The 17,861-nt window shown below is 39.4% G+C and overlaps 1 protein-coding gene across 1 annotated transcript in view; it reads left to right on the top strand.

Moving 5' to 3' along the window:
- The window catches only part of SORCS2 (sortilin related VPS10 domain containing receptor 2), an 844,346-nt gene that overhangs the window by 678,567 nt on the left and 147,918 nt on the right, over positions 1-17,861 (top strand). Inside the window, 2 exon segments of the mRNA XM_032789791.2 lie at positions 6,762-6,926; positions 12,074-12,147. Of these exon segments, the coding sequence (XP_032645682.2) occupies positions 6,762-6,926; positions 12,074-12,147 (239 nt within the window).

Consider the following 17,861-nt stretch of genomic DNA (forward strand, 5'->3'; position numbering starts at 1 on the left):
ATTAGAGGCCTGGTTCAAAGCCCAGGGAAGTCGGTGGGAGTCTTTGAATCAGGTGTTACATCATCAGCCAGAAATTCTTGCGTCTCAGCCTTAAAATCAACCCACTAAGAAATGCCTTTCTTCTAATATCCAACCACAGTATAGTTTAAAAAACAAAGCACTTCGTCAGTACAGCTCAGTTCATCCTGCCTCTTGTGTGTGGAAGGTTCTTCCCCTGCATCTCCCTATTTTTCTTAACATGCCCTCCTGCTCAAATGCAATCCTGCAGTTGGACATGTGCCAGTGCAGAGACCTGGGCATGGCACTGTAAACTTTCTGAGGGAGGGCCTGTCTGTCTTCTGTTTTTTTACAGCAGCGTGCTGTGCTCTTGTCACTTTATGTTGTACAGGAGCAGCCCACTGTATGTGGGACCAACTGGATCTTCCCAGTGGCTTTCACTTGGGCTTAATTGATCTTCTGCTATATGTTGGTGATCTGGGCAATATCACTACCAAGTACATTTTGCTTCTATAATTCTTTTTCACAGTCTTCTCCCTGAAAGTAATGGTAGCAAAACACAGGAGTCTAAATCCTTCATTACACATACTTTACTACATATGTAGGGCCCTACCAAATTCGTGGCCATGAAAAACGCACTGTGGACCATAAAATCTGGTTCCCCCCCCCCCCNTACCCTATACCATATAGATTTCATGGGGGAGACCAGCATTTCTCAAATTGGGGGTCCTGACCCAAAAGGGAATTGCAGAGGGTTGCAAGGTTATTTTAAGGGAGTTATGGTATTGCCACCCAGCCTTCAGAGCTGGGCAGCAGCAGCAGCACTGAAGTAAGGGTAGCAGTACCACAACCCCCACTAGAATAACTCTGTGACACCCCCTCCCACACACACACAACTCCTTTTTCTGTCAGGAGCTCTACAATTACAACACCATGAAATTTCAGGTTTAAATGGCTGAAATCATGAAATTTACGATTTTTTTAATCCTGTGACCATGAAATTGACCAAAGTGGACCATGAATTTGGTAGGGCCCTATACATATGCAAGAAATCATGTTAGTATTTTTCACTTACATTATAGCTCTCTCTTTTTTTTTCTTTTTCTTTTTTTTTTTTTTGCTGCACTGCAAGACTGTGACACAAGTCTATACTTTATCTTAATAGCTTGCCTGACAATTTAAGTGACAGGCTCTCTCTTTGAAACACTCACATAACTCCAATTAATGCTAATGTGAGTTATGCATGCACATCAAGAGATGAATACACACCTCAGTGTTTTTGTTGCTTATTTAGATGCCATAAGGTTAAGAAGAAAAGTCAGAGATAATTCAATAGAGTTTTATAGTTTCACTGAGAAATAGTGGAGGATTCCAAAGGGAATGACGAAAAGCTATAGAAAAGTTATGAAAAGCTTAATTAAAGTTTAGAAATGATTAAAATCTATTCTGGTTTCTGGATCCAAAGCCATTCAAGCAAGTATTTATTCATTTTGAGCTAAAACCATCAGCAGTCGCTATTTGATTCTGCTCTCCTGACAGTATGTCCCAGTCACATTCATGAAGCAGTCACAAGATCTTTTGCTATGGGGAAGATCTGTTGCTACTTATCCCACTTAAAAAAAAAAAATCAAAACTTGTTATGGAAAGTGCCGGTGAGTGTGTAATATTTTATCTGGAATATCACCATCAATAAACTGTACTAGTCATGGGGTACATGTGAGTCTTTATGTATTAGTGAACTGGTGATGTGAATATCCAGTATACTCGCAGAGGGAGGGATGTGTGTATGTGCGTGTGTGTGTGTGTGTGTGTGTGTAAAAACAGAAGATAGTAGTTCTGGTCTTTTTGGATAAGAGAATGAGAGACAAATATTGTATATACCACTCAGCTAAGGACTTGGGCAAATCATTCCCTCCTACACTATCTATGAAGGGTGCAGAGAACTCTTTCAAACTTGGTATTACCAGCAGTTGCAATTGTATTAAGTGTCTCACAATATTTGGTGTTTTTCATGAAGTCTAGCTCCTGGAAGCAAGTTATTTGGTGAGAATCTCAGCTTTCATTTAAAAACATTTGAAGTCTTAAGCCCTCATTGTTTCGTAAAAAAGCTGGAGCCTGCCTCCTGATTTTTGGACACTTGGGGTCGGCAATGCTGCAAATGACCAAAAGTCATGGATGGATAGAAGTTGAGCCTAAGTGGCATCATGCCCTCGCTCTTTCAACCCTGTAGAAGCCCCTTCATGTGACCTCTGTGCAGTGGCGGCTCTAGCTTTTTTGCCGCCCGAAGCACAGCAGTCAGGCTGCCTTCGGCGGCGCACCCGTGGGCGATCCCCGGTCCCGCGGATTTGGGGGCACGCCTGCTGGAGGTCCGTCAGTCCCGTGGCTTCGACGTACCCACCACCAGATTGCTACCGAATCCACGGGACCAGCAGACCAACCACAGACATGCCGCCGAAGGCAGCCTGCCTGTCGCCCTCACGGCGACTGGCAGGGCACCACCCGTGGCTTGCCTCCCCAGGCACGTGCTTGGAGCGCTGGTACCTGGAGCCACCGCTGCCTCTGTGTCATGTGGGCCTCATAGGTTTTATGCTATGTTTGGTGGAGCCAAACAAAAGTCTATCTATATGTCATAATTCCTACACAAATACCTGGGCGTATGCCCATGGGAACTGATGTTTCCCCTGTTAACATTTAACTTTTCTAGACATTTCTCCAGGAAGATAATGGGGCATGGTACTAATAACTAGGCCTTGCTAACCCAGCCTTATCCCGCCGTGGATTTCTTGAGATTTGCCAGATTTCCCATCAGATTTTAGAACAGTTGTTTGAAACAACAATCCCTATGCATACCATGGGTGACCAAACTTAGAATTACTCTTTTAACTTTGGCCCTCCACCATCATTTTTACACAGATGCGTAATCTATCTGATTTGTTATTGTTTAGTTTAAAACCTGCCAAAGATCTAGCCAGGTGGACAGCTTTACAAGAGTAGGTTCAAAGGGATAAACGAAAGTCTGCTGATCTTCATAAAATCTATAAATAACTATCTTTATTTTAAAAGTATTTTTTTAATTACCACATACCCCTATGGAAATCAGTGTTTGACACATGATACAGCACTGTAATATCTTGAAAACAAATGAATGTTTATGATATAGATGACAGCTTTACTTTCTCTTTTGTCTGTGAGAGAATAGGCTTATTCTAATATGTTTCAGACTCTCAGTACGGTCTCTTACTATGTTCATTCATCTTGAGTATAATGAGAACAATCTGTGTGGTTTGGTTGTTGTTTTGTTTTTAAATAACATAGTCATCATTGTGAGTTAGGTATCAGCCAACCCTGTCTACAGTTACTTTCATAGAGGTTTATCCCAAGCATTGCCCAGTTGAGAATTGCATTAGCAATCTGTGAGGAAGTTGGTGAACCAGACAAAGAAGCACATTATAGCTGCATTCAGCTTTAATACCGAGGTGTGGCCCATATAGAATACTGGTCCTGGTATGCAGTGCTCCATCTTGAGCAAGGAAATGCAATTTTATGGTATAAAACTCTTTGGGGACCATATTTGGCCCATGAGCTGCACATTGGCCAGTACTGCTTGTGTTTATACAATCGAATACACTTTATTTGAATATTGTATCCTTACAGGGGATCACAGAATGCTTTACTCAGAGTTTATAGACAACTAAAGAGGGGAAAAAAAGACATTAAGATGTGATGAGAATGAGAAGTAAAACTTGTAAAGATAACATTTCTATAATCCCCCCCTTATAGATTCACATAAAAATTGCATATTTCACGCTCTCATGTAAATCATAAAATTAAACAATATGGAAAATCAGTGAATCATATGTTGGTTAGAGGCTACATCCTGCTGACTTCTAGTTACATGGACTAGTTACATGAATAAGGCAAGCAGGATTTGACCTCATACTGTTGAAATGTTTTGTTAAAACTGAGAAAAAGAATTAATGTGTGGTCCTAGGGGTGTATGCAGGATGGGACCTGATTCAGCAAAGTACTTGAGCCTGTAAGTCCCTCTCTGTTCAGCAAAACACTTCATGCTTTACTTTAAGCATACGAAAAATCCCATTGGCTGTCTGTGTAGAAGTAAATGGGAATGCTCATGTGCTTAAAGTTAAGCATCTGCTTACATATCCTATTGAATCTGGGCCTGTGAATAACCTATTTACACATTTCTTGCTGAGGGACAGAGGCAATAAAAGCTCAGTCCAGCTATTGTATCTGTGCAAATTTACCAGGGAGTCCAATTTTTTAAACTGCAGTTCTACTCCAAAAAGTGACTGAGACCTTGTCTACACTATGCACTAAATTGCTACCGCTGCGATGAACGCAGCTGCATCTATTTAATGGGTCTGGTGAAGACAAATAAGTTGATGGGAGAGCGCTCTGCTGTCGACTTAATTAATCCACTTCAACGAGAGGCGGAAGCTTTGTCGAAGGAAGAACTTTAACTTATGTCAACTTACATCGACTTACAGCATTAGTGTGGAGTAGGCCTAAGTAAAAATATCATTGTGTTTTACGCAAGGCACAGTCAACCTGTGGAACTCTTTGTCAGAGGATGTTGTGAAGGCCAAGACTATAACAGGGTTCAAAAAAGAACTCGATAAGTTCATGGAGAATAGGTCTATCAATGGCTATTAGCCAGGATGGGTAGGGATGGTATCCCTAACCTCAGTTTGTGAGAACCTGGGAATGGGTGACAGGGGATGGATCACTTGATTACCTGTTCTGTTCATTCCCTCGGAAGCACCTGGCATTGGCCGCTGTTGGAATGCAGCGTACTGGGCTAGATGGACCTTTGGTCTGACCCAGTATGGTCATTCTTATGTTCTCAATAGATGTTCCCTGAGTGTATTTGTCGTCATTTCTGCTTCCACTGCTGACTGCCATTCACTCTTGTTTGCAATGCAGAGCCACTGTAACTATGGGAGCGAGATCAGGATTCTCTGCTGGCTTGTACATCATCGACTGAATATTTTAATTGTTTTGATTGCAAAATTTGTATTGTTGTTGATTTGTGAGCCAGAAAGAACACAGCTGGACTTTGAAATTCCATGTTGCATTTACTGGGCTAGCGGTTAGTAAAATAATCTTTTTATTTACAAGCTGAGTATGTTTGATCTGGAGATGTGATACAAATGGAACCTCACAATGCCATTTTCAAAAGCGACGCTGTAAGATTCAGACAGGCTTTGAGGGTGAGGAAACTGAAAGGAGTCTGATTCTTATTAGATTCTGCAACAAAAATACTGGAAGTCCTATATGAAGTCCACGCAATCAGACAGACAGCAGCTGCAACTTTTATTAGGTTTGAGTCAAAGTAATATCCTGAGATAAAAAGGAAATGCAGATAATTGACTGGCATTTATTTTTCCAAAGCATCAAAGTGAGATTGCTATCTGATCCAAACAGAGAGAGCACTGTTCAGGCATATGAGGATGTTACAGACCAGTTTCATCCCTGATGTGTCTCTATTAACTTCAGCTTAGTTACAGCAGTGGTTAAGCAAGCCATTTGTTTGTAAAAATAGCTTCACTACACAAAAGAGTTAGTTATTTAAAGGGACACGTTAAACAAGATATTACTAGAATTACTCCTTCCTCAGTAGTTGGAGCTCCTGCATGTGGCTTTATCAACCCTGGGACAAGAGCCACAATAGAAATAATGGGATTAAACTCAGTACCTTTGAGATATAAGTAGAGTTGTCAGGCCCCCAGTTTCTGACAGGAACGCCTGGTTGAAAAGGGCAGCTCCGGTTAGCTTCTAAAAGTCCAGTCATCAGCATAGCAGGGCTAGGGCAGGCTCCCTGTGGCTCCCAGAAGTGACGGGCATGTCTGGCTCCTAGGCACAGGGGTGGCCAAAGGGGCTCCGCATACTGCCCCTGCCCTGAGCACTGGTTCCACAGCTCCCATTGGCTGGGAACTGTGGCCAATGGGAGCTGCAGGGGCAGCGCCTGCAGGTGCAGGCAGTGCGCAGAACCCCCTGGCCCCTCCACCTAGGAGCCAGATATGCCACCCACTTCTGGGAGCCGCCTGAGGTAAGTGCCCACTGGCATGAGCCCACACCTTGCACCCTAACCCCTTGCCCCAGCCCTGAGATCCCTGCTGCACCCCAAACCCCTCATCTCCAGCCCCATCCCAGAGCCTGCACCCCAAGACGGAGTCTGCACCGCAACTCCCTGCCCCAGCCCGGAGCCCCCTCATCCATCCCAGACCTCTCATCCAGAGTCCACACCTCCAGCCGGAGTCCTTACTCCCTCCTACACCCTAACCCCCTGCCCCAGCTCAGTGAAAGTGAGTGATGGTGGGTGAGAGTGAGGGATGGAGTGAACGGAGCAGGGCTTCGGAGAAGGGGCAGGACAGGGGCCGCAGATAGAGGGTGGGGCAAAGGTGTTCAGTTTTGGATGATTAGAAAGTTAGCAAACCTAGATATAAAATAGATACTTTGGGTACAGACCTATAAGATGCTTGGTACAATCAACTTGTACTCATTTGAAAGAATTTATGGAGCCTGGCACCTGCTTAGGAAATAATGGAAACTGGGTGTTCAAATCCCCTAGATGGCTTTGAAAATCTCAGCCACAAAGTTCTTGTGAAGTGTGTTGCCTAAATCCTACCGTCTTCTACATTTATGCAACAGAAATAATGCTGTGTTGTCTTCTAATATTGGCAATGAAAAATTCTCTATATAGAAACAGTGTTTTTATATGTATTACCCTTTTCCTTTTTTAGATAATTCTTGTGAGTTCTTCACATAATGACCGGGACCAGAGCCTTTTCATGAGCATCGATGAAGGAGCCACTTTTCAAAAGCAGCCCATTACCTTCTTTGTGGAAACCCTGGTTTTTCACCCAAAAGATGAGGATAAAGTGATTGCTTACACCAAGGAAGGCAAGGTAAAGCTTGGGTGTTCTTGGCCATCACACGATGTTTCATATTAACCTAATCAAATTGTCATGATTTGCTGATTAGGTTTATATGGCGTGAGTTGCCTAAGGGGAAGCAATGCCCAGTTCCTAAAATGCTCCTTTCTCTATTTCAGTAAATTATATCAATCTCAGAATGCCATTGTCCTTTTAGAGTGTTTTCATTCTCTGTCATTTCTTGTTGATATTGATATTGGCACTATAATCTATCCTGTAACGTAATTATAGTTAAGTACAGTCCTGGAAACGTTTTTCCCTAGAAATTAGCCATAAGCAATTGTATAGTGTGGTAGAAAGTTAACTGAGCTGAAATATTGGCTCCAAAACCATTCTTGGTTTGTAAAATAAAATAAAATAAAATAAAACTTTGTTTAGGTGTAAAGCAGAATAAGATTCCACTGAATCAGCAGATCAGTAGAAAAGTAGAATACTCTCTTTGAAGTATTCAGACCACATACAGTTTTAGAAGTCATATCAGATTATTTGTAGACTTTCAATAGTGTTCTGGATTACTGCTCCCTAAAGTATAACGATTTATGGCTTTTTTCTGGATGTGTTAATGTAAACACCTACAGTTGAACACATAATCCAATAAAAATGTATATGCAATCTTTTTTCATCGCAAGAGCTAAAGCTGTAAAATCATAGAGGCTGTGATCCTGATTCTGATCTTACGTACCATTGCTTTATATTGACATAACTCTATTATTACTCCTGATATGTGCAACACTGAGTGAGATCAGAATCAGGCCCTCTAAGTGTTGTCACTGGGTATGGGGGGTTTATCTTGCTTATGTGATGAAGGGAGTAGAGGGCAAGTTGTTCATTTTGCTGTCAAATATTGCACAGATATTACTGTGATATTCTCCTGAAGTTTCATTGAGCTACCTTTCAGGAACTGAATCTAAAGCTGTGCTCAGCTGATCTCCAGTGGTTCATGCTGTTCCACTGTTTACAAACAAGGCTACATCTAGAAGAACTCATGACAATTTTGACTGTTTCTGCCTTACAAATGTCAGGGTGGATTTCTTTGTTTTGTTAAGTCAGTTTTAGGTCCTAAATAACATACAAAAATGTTTTGAAAATTTGACAGCAGCAAAAATATTTACATGGGAAAAATACAGCACAAAAGCCTTCATTCTGGAAACCTCTGTTTTCAGTTGAGTTTCTGGTGGAATAATCTACTAAGGGAAGTGGTGGAAGCTCCCATTAAAATTAGACTGGACAAATCACTAGATATGTGCAGTAAGTAACAATCCTCTATTGGCCAGGAGAAGGATTAGGTGATCTAATAGATCTTTCCTTTCTATCAGTCTTATAATTAAAGCAGTGAATCATACGGACATAAAAGACCAAATTGTGCAGTCTTTACTCAAGATATATGTAAGAAAAGCTATCATTGGCTGGAAGGGGAGATTTACCTGTGTAAATCTTGAGTAAGGACTGCAGGATTTGTCCCAAAGAGAGTAGAAGGGAGAAATTCAGAGCTAGAGACGAGGGAGAGAGAAGGAAAAGATGGAGGGAAAAGTTCAGAAGTGGCATAAAAAGAGAATCACTATGTTAAAATCCATGGCCCCAGAGGTAATACACGCCTTGAGAGAGCTCATAGTCTGGATCCTAGAGTTGTGTAATTCTATTTCCACCCTAAGTGAAAGTAAGATGTATCAGAAGATGCATGAGAACAAGCTCTCTCATTTTTACAGCCTAAAGAAGTTCAGATAATTTGGATAAACTGAGAAGCAGCTTAATCAACCCGTTACTTGCAATAACATTTTTGAGTGCACAAGAATGCAGGATTGAGCTCTTTGACAAATAGCAATCTGCAAGCTTCTGTCTCCTCATTTCAATGTTTTCATGATTTCTGGCTTGATTCAGTACCTAGTTAATATAGCAAAACCTGGATTGTTCTTCTATTGAGTACCCTGTGTTTTATTTAAATAAAGTTCCAATCTCTAACTGACACTCTGTAACTGAATACAAATCTAGTCAGTGCAGTTGGGTTAATCCACTTACCGGCTCAAGTCTATACTTTCTTTTTTTGGCTACCAAAATAATAATGAACATCAATCATTTGTTCACTGAGACAAAATAAATGCTTGATTTCATTTTTAAGACTTGACAGGGATCACTGGAGATTTTAATTGTTTCTTTGAAAACTGGGGAAAAAATCTGAACTCATGTATTCTGTGGCCTTATAAAAAGTAACTACATTAATGTAGTGCAAGGCTGGTAATTAACAGAATAAAAACCAATTCAGAAGTGTTTGCTGAAACTGAAAGTTTTGCCTTTTCCATTAATGCACTTTTACACCACAAATGTAATTTCAAATTTGATGTTTGTCATGGATAATCAGAAATAAAATACACGATGAGGCAGAATTTTCTCTCATTTAGGGCCTGATTCAACAAGATATTTTAGCACATGTCTAAATGTAAGCATGTTGAGAAGTCTTATTGACTTTAAGTTAAACACATTCTTAAATACCTTGCTGAAATGGGGTCTTGCTCATTACTCCTAGATATACCTCTTTTTATTATGATGAATTATTCCTTCCATTCTTGGTGGTTTAAACTCTTCAAGTTTGTGTTTAGTTGTTTTTTGGCCAAATTCTACATATGTATATGGGATACATCTATGCCAAGCTAGATATCTTCTCCGTTTTTCTAATCCTTAGCAAGTCATTCCAATTTGCTTCTTTACCAACTGTTGTTCTCCCCTGAACTCTCTTCGTTGTTGTCTTTCTGATTGATAAAGTGTGGTATTCCAGAGGCGCTTTCACCAAATTCATAGACAGAATGTTACGTCCCCTTTCCCATTACATGCCTTTCCTAATACCGCCTATAACTTATACCTTAAACAGCAACAGCCTGTAAAGTGAATAGCCACAATGCAGTGAACACTGTCTCCTATTCTGGTCACTTTACTTCACATTTCCATGGAACAAAGTCCTATTACTATGCATTAGAGTGCACGATAGCTGGATAGTGTTGTTCTTTGGCCATTCATATTATTTCTAATTACAAAAATTAGTCGAGAAAAGGTGTGTAACCCTACATTCTTAAATATGAAAATAACACAGTACGTAATATCCATAATAAAAGTGCAATATGTACATAATGGACTCATCGCTTTCATTTTGAGCCTTTCCTGTTACAAACGAGTGTCTTTCTGAGTGTTCCCTATGAGGCTCTGCACTGCAGCACAGACTGTGCCTTAACAGATAAATGAGGCCTTACACTGAAAGGGAGAAGTTTTCCCTGTGATTTTCATCTAAAATATGGCAGAGGGAGGAAACATGTGTAAATTGAATGAAATAACAAATACAAGGGACTTCAATGTCTGTGTATATCTGATTTCTTAGAGTTGTGCTGGGGTTACTTTATAGCTACAGAGGAGAATTCAATCACAGCCTCCAGAAGGCAATAAGATAGTCTTTGAATGAATAGTGTTATGTATCGTGCATGTCATGGAACGAGAATTATATCTGTGCTGCTGACATACCTTGTCTCAGTGTTCTTGTTGTTATTAGCACATTAATTTTTGAAATTAAATGTGGTGGGAAAGAAACCAAGCCCAGTGTTACCAACTGTGACCGGTGCAGAGGAGGGTCCTGGACCCATCCCCTACCATCTCCACGTTACCTCTTTTGAGGTGGCTGTGGCTCCCTGGGGTGCAATCAGAGAGCAGTCTCTGTGCTTCTTAGGATCCCTGTTAAGCAAGTGCGTAAGTTTATCCATATTCAGCAAAGCTCTTAAGCATCTGATTGGCTTTTCACGAGACTTAAGCCTGTGCTGAACATTAAGCATTTTAATTAGGGCTGTCAAGTGATTAAAGAAATTAATCGTGATTAATTGCGCTGTTAATAATAGAATAACATTTATTTAAATATTTTTGGATATTTTCTACAACACAGAATACAAAGTGTACAGTGCTCACTTTATATTTATTTTTGATTACACATATTTGCACTGTAAAAAACAAAAGAAATAGTATTTTTCAGTTCACCTAATACAAGTACTGTAGTGCAATCTCTTAACATGAAAGTTGAACTTACAAATATAGCATTATATACCAAAAAACCCCTGCATTCAAAAATAAAATAATGTAAAACGGGTATGAAGCATCAAGGGACATATGAATAATATAAAACTGGTTGAAGCATCAAGGGACATTTAGCGCGTCTGGCATGTAAATACCTTGTGATGCTGGCTGCAACAAGGCCATGCAAATACTTGTTCTCACGTTCAGGTGACATTGCAATTAAGAAGTGGGCAGCATTATCTCCTGTAAATGTAAATGAACTTGTTTCTCTTAGCAATTGGCTGAACAAGAAGTAGGACTGAATGAACTTGTAGTTCTAATGTTTTACATTGTTTTGTTTGTGATTGCATTTATGTAACAAAAAAAACCCTACAGTTGTAAGTTGCACTTTTATGATTAAGAGATTGCACTACAATACTTGTATGAGGTGAAATGACAAATACTATTTCTTTTGTTCATCATTTTTACAGTGCAAATATTTGTAATAAAAAAATATAAAGTGACCACAGTAAACTTTGTATTCTGTGTTATATTTGAAATCAATATATTTGAAAATGTAGAAAAATGTACAAAAATATTTAATGCATTTCAGTTGGTATTCTATTGTTTAACAGTGTGATTAATCACCATTAATTTTTTAATCATTAATTTTTTTGAGTTAATCACGGGAGTTACCTGCAATTAGTCAACAGTCTTAAATTTAAGCTTTGCAGAATTGGGGCCTTGAGCATTTGCACTTGGCAGGCCACTGTGTAAGAAGAACCAAGGGAGGAAAAATTTCCTTGCACTCCTTCCTCTTGCACAATCACAGCAGAGTCAGCAACTATCTGATCTAAAATGAAATTGTGCATTGTTTTCATGGAAAACAGAGCATTTTACTCTTATATGTATAAACTTTTATGCAAGTTTGTCTTGGTTTTACTTGTTCAAAAAGATTCAAATGTTAATGCTTTGGATTCGTGTGAAATCTGTCATTTTAATAGCTTACTTCAAAGTCCCTTGATTAGCCACTGTCTTTTAAAATTTAAATGATTAGCAGTGCTCTACAAGCTAATATTTTTCTTTTTTCTTTGAAGCTCTATGTGTCAGTTGACTTGGGGAAAAAATGGACTCTTCTGCAGGAACGAGTGTCAAAAGACCATATTTTTTGGTAAGAGGCATACATTGTTGTTAGTCTCCAATGAACAAATGAAAGGAAAAAGTATCTGGTACTAATCCTCCTAGCTGTTTCCTGAGGCAGGAGGAAGGATAATAAAACATATTTGACATCTTTTGCAGGGGCATTTCTAGTCTCCTGTTAACCTGGGTTCAATCTTGCAAATTCAGACTCATACTTACTCAGGCAGGGAGCCCCAACTGACTCGAATGTAAGAGTTTTCAGCACTGCGGTATAGTGACATTGGTTTAGAGAGAACTTTAATGTCCGCTCAAACTGCACTTCATTTTACAGATAAAAGTGATCTCTAGAAGCCAGACGTATCAAGCTAGAGGGAAAAATCTATAAAGTTAAAGGCTGAATCTGGCATATTAACCACATCTGTATAGAAAAATGTTCATTGCCTGGGAAGCGAGTGAAAAATCTTGGTTTTTGTCCAATTCACAAAACTTTTGCTATCTTTCCACAAATATGGTGGGTTGTTTTCACAGGGAGAAAAAAAAATGTTTGTTGGACAAAAATGGCCATTGTTCTATGAAAGTGACCCAAAGCCAGTCTGTGAAAATAAGTGACTTGTTCCAGAATGGAAATGAACCTTTGTCTTCCGCCAAAAAAAGAGAAGAAAAATTGTTGTCAGTTGTGGAAGTGATCACATTTTATATTTAATCAATTGCCTGAATTCTACTGGGAAAAAAAAAAACTGAAAAAAAAATTCAGCTTCCACATGTGGGCTTTAATATAACAAATACAGAGAGTTTCATACAATTCTAATTTTAGCTTTATCTAGTATTCCAGTCATACCCACAAAGTGCTAGACATTTTCTATCCATACAGGAAGACATGGTGTCGCCCCAAAAGATCTTATCATCGTAGTTTCTTTGGTATGTCTGAACTGCATAAATTGCATTGCAGTGTGAGTATCTTTATCCTTGTGCAAAGTCATCTCTGGCTTTCAAGATTATGGAGTTAGCCAGCTGGTGGCCTACACTATAATGGACTTAACTAATTTCAACTGCCTTCCCAACTAGTGCCTGTGCTTGTTGTGCTTCCACTCCCCCAGTTCTTTAGGCAATTGGGGTATGTCTGTGCAGGAAAAAGTCTCAGAGCCCAAGTCAGCAGACTCAGGCATGGGGAGTTTGAGCTGCAGGGCTAAAAATGGCAGTGTAGGTGTTTGGGCTCAGGCTGGAGCCTGGGCTCTGAAACCTGGTGCTCTACAGGTTAGACACTAGGGAGACTCACCCTGGCCAACCCTGATCTTCTTATTTGGAGGTTACTCTTTGTAAAATATAGATATTATAAAGTAAGGATATTAAAATTCATACAAATATGAAATATTATGGTCAGATTGGAACCTGGCAATCCATCCCAAGTACAGGTTAGCATGTAGAGGCACTGCCCCAGAAGCAGGATGGGTAGCAAGCTGTGAGTCTGAGTCACGATGTGCTTCCTGCTTCATTCTTGGTCCTAGGAGAAGTAGTTTATTCTGTTTGTTGGCACAGATTACTTACCCTTGTGTCAGCTCTGGTGGACCTCTTTTCCACCAGCATAGGAGAAAAAATACCAGCTCCTTTCTCCCTCCAACCCTCTGTCACACAGTAGGGCTGATCACTGAGGCTCACAGCATTATGTTTGTGCCACAAATGGCCAAATTCCATTCAAAACTCAAGTGAGCTGGGAATTTTCAAGGTAAGATAGGTCCTTCTTCCTACATAACCATCACTATGAAGGTTCTTTTGAGTCTGTCTTAGCTACTTTGTCCTGTACTTTTAGATTTAGAAGCAACATTCTGGGCCAAATTCTGCTCTGGTTTATTCCCCATTTTCTTCACTGGGGTTGCACAGGCTATATAAGTCAGGATGGTATATGGCTCGCTGTCTTTAATATGAGAAAAAAATTAATGTGCTCGCAGTTCTATCACCTTGTGTTTTTTAATCCTTGACTATTATGATCCTTGATCAGTTCAGGTAATATTTATTTTTTATTTTTGTGTTGAGATCAATATGACAAACAGCTCCAGTACTGCTATTAGGATGAGATGGGCTGGGAGAATATTTTCATTACAAAGTATTTAAACATAGGAGGTGGGGAGCAGACACAGAGCAGGGGATATTGGCCTGGTAGGGCACTGAATGAGCAGTTGACAGGATGATTTTCAAAGATGATATAATGAATTCCCCTTGCCACGCCCAAAACATAAAGCAGTTGTAACTCAACAATATTATATTGTGTAAATCAAATTGTTAGTTTTTTTTGTTTCCCCGAGTAACTCAAATTCCCAGGAGCTGTTATCCTTTAAAGCTAATCAGAGTAGACATTTGCAACAGTGTTTAAAAAAAAAATTCCCACAGTACTTTGTATGTAGTACAAATAGTTTTTGACTTGGTCCTTCCATTGTAAGCAATGGATAATGCTGTTTTCACTGGATTTCTAAGCAGTGCTTTGCCCTTGAACTGATGGTGTGAATCACTGAAAATCAGTTTCAGTTCCAAATCTTGAACCTATTAAAGTTCTGATAAGCATAATATTATTATTAACAGATTATATTAAAGTGATGCTGGAGAACAGACAGAGCAAACCTGCTAGTTTTCAATGGATCTTTGATAGGAGGCTCATGTAATAGCAATGAAGGGTTTTTTGTTTCTTGTTTTTAGAGCTAGCTTATTTTAGGATCTCTTTGCATCAGCACACACCACAGTAAATTGCGTCAAATATTTTACAATAAGCCCTTTTGTGTTCTTCTTGAGGAACCTAATTAGTGTAGATGAACTACACATCCATAACAGATTCCACCTGATTAGGTACCTAGTTCTTGCTTCTCTTGAATAAAATAAGATTTTAAAAAAAGAAACCATCCCCTGCCTCCTCCCACAAATTAACCCAGGACATTTAAAATACAGAAGTACTGTCTATATGGAGATCATATCCAAAAGCATCAACTTTATATTCATAGTGTGTGAAGGGTTATTGTTCATGATTCACATTTCAAGATGTACTATGAGTGAACAATTTGTGGTTTTTGACTCCCATATATTACGTGACTGTAGATCAAATTATAAATGAGCACTACTACTTTTCTGATATTTTTTGTGATTGAAATAAGTGAAAGCTGTTATGAGCAGCTTACAAGGATGAGAAATGATTAAATAAAATAACAATCTTGGTTAAAGCAATATTAAAGGCTTGAGAGACTCAGAACAAAGGAATTCTGTATATAGAAATTCTTAAGTGTTCTTACTGAGAAATGTAAAATGTGCACAGTACATGAGTGTATTCATGTATAGACACAGATGCAGGAGCTTGTTTTTCTGCTCTATTATGTCATTTTTATGCTGGTGTAACTCCCTTAAAGTCAATGTTTTGCACAGTGTAAAAGTTGAGTTAACAGAGTTGAGAATTAGGCTCTGTGAGATGGGAGCTGAGAGGAACAGAAGAGGTGCTTAAATCTCTCCCCTCCCCCCACTAAAACTGCAGGGAGCTCTGCATAATTAAGAGGCCTTAGTGAGAACCTATTAATAGCTATTTGTATCAAATCCATCCAAAAGATCAAATTCTAGCCACTCATGGCGCGTATGTGAGAACAAAGGTGGCCAAAACCCATGCAGACTGATGTAGCACTGACTTGCGCCTTGTTTAGTCATTTACACTCTTCTGCAGTTGGGAGTTCTGAGTCACTACCAGATCAGACTGCTAGTTTTACACTCACTTTGCTACAGGTATACACAGCTCCATAATAGAGCTGGTCAGGAGATGAGAATGTGAGAATTCAGGACCGGAAGAGATCTCCTAATTCAACAAGTCCAGCCCCTCTGCTATCACAGGTGACCCCATCCTAAAATCATATACTTACCAAGCTCCATCTTAAAGCCAGTTAGTTTCTTGCCCCGCTACTCCTATTGGGATGCTGTTCCAGAACCTCCTCTGGTTAGAAACGTTCTTCAATTTCCAGCCTGAAATTACTCCTGGGCAGTTTATGCCCATTTGTTCTTCCACCAACATTGTCCTTTAGTTTAAATAACTCTGATCCCTCCTTAGTATTTAGCTCCCTGATATGTTTAATGTCCTCCTCCATCTACCCCCACAGGGAAAATTTCACCCAAAACAAATAGTCAAAATTTTCAGTGGAAATTTTTGACTTTTTTTGTCAACAGACTAACCTGTCCCCACAAGTCAGCTGCTGGCAATCAAATATCAAAAAAATGCTGTGCTGAAAACTGCCACATTTTGAGAAAATTTTAGCTGAACGCTGATGAAAATTGAAAATGTTTGATCAAAACACCCATTTTTTTTAAACACAAAATCAAAAGTTTTCAAGGAAAGCAGATACCTTGAGAAAATACTTGTTTCCTTGAAAACAACCCAAATTGATGGCAAATTTGTAGACAGCCATATTCGACAAAGCACTAGCCAGTTGAAAATCAGGCATTATGGAAACCACACACCATAGATTTTCCAGGGCTACAGAAGTGGTATTCTAAGGTAGGGGTCAGGGAGTGTGGGCCACACCTTGTAGTGTATACCCCACAGATCCACCATGCACCCCATACTGCTGAAATCAGTCATGCACTTGGCACTAGTAACTGTGTGAATGGCTGTGGGGGCTTTCCTGAGCCAGCTAGAATAATATTTTTGCTTGTGTGTCAATAGTAACCTTGTATTTGAGGACAAATGTAAAGAGGACCTGGATATGTCCCGCAATATTGGTAACATCCAACTGAGCTGCTCATCCACTAGCTGCATTTATTGTGCATGTCCTGTAAATTAATGTTTCCCATACTTTAAAAAAATTATATGGCTTCTGCAACCCCACACTTTAGTAATTCTTAGATTCCAAGGCCAGAAGGGACTATTGTAATCATCTAGTTTGACCAGCTGTATAACTAGGCTTGGCAGATTTATTTGATCATGTCAGTGGATAATATGTGATTATTTTTGAGCATTTTTTTAATTTGTATCAATTTCAATTTTCACACTTTGGGAAAGTCTGATGCGGGGGCCGTCAGACAATAATTATGTAATGACAGTAGATGTTGAGATTCAAAAAACTAAAGCTTAATAACTGTTAAAACACAGATTGTCAACATCACATGTTGAAATACACAAAGTAAATATCCTTAAAGCAAACTGGAATAAGTTCTCAAGCAGCATTTTTCTTATTTTGTCTATGTGTAAATTTTGATTATTATCAATAGCAATATTCTTTCGTTGGTTTTTGTGTGTACAGTGAAGTCAATGTTAACTGATTAAAATCTAATCCTTCCAAACCTATACATAACACGGGACACAGAACTTCCAAATGCTTGTCTGGATCTTCACAGTCTAATACTGTATCTCCTTTATTACACGCTTTGAGGACCAGTGAAAATAGTTAACAAAGCGTCATTGGCATGTGATTTATTTAAATGAAGGGAACGGATCACACTTTAGAGTTATTGTTTCAGGCTGCCTGCAGACTCAGTGCATTGGTTACACACACTTCATGTTTTGCAGATTTTCTTTGCTACCATAACAACCAGAGACTGAGTTCTTCAAAAATGAAAGCTTGAGACACTGGAGAACAATGAAGAGGTCTATCCATGCCTTATCCTTTGTGGCCCTGAGTGGGTGCATCCCACACTTTGGGAGACATTGCTGTATATTAGCATAGCTGAGACTCAAATCTGGACCCTGATGATCTAAAGGTTACGCTTTTACTAGACAAGCCCAAAAGA

This window comes from Chelonoidis abingdonii, chromosome 5 (assembly GCF_003597395.2).
Source record: "Chelonoidis abingdonii isolate Lonesome George chromosome 5, CheloAbing_2.0, whole genome shotgun sequence".
NCBI lineage: Eukaryota > Metazoa > Chordata > Testudines > Testudinidae > Chelonoidis > Chelonoidis abingdonii.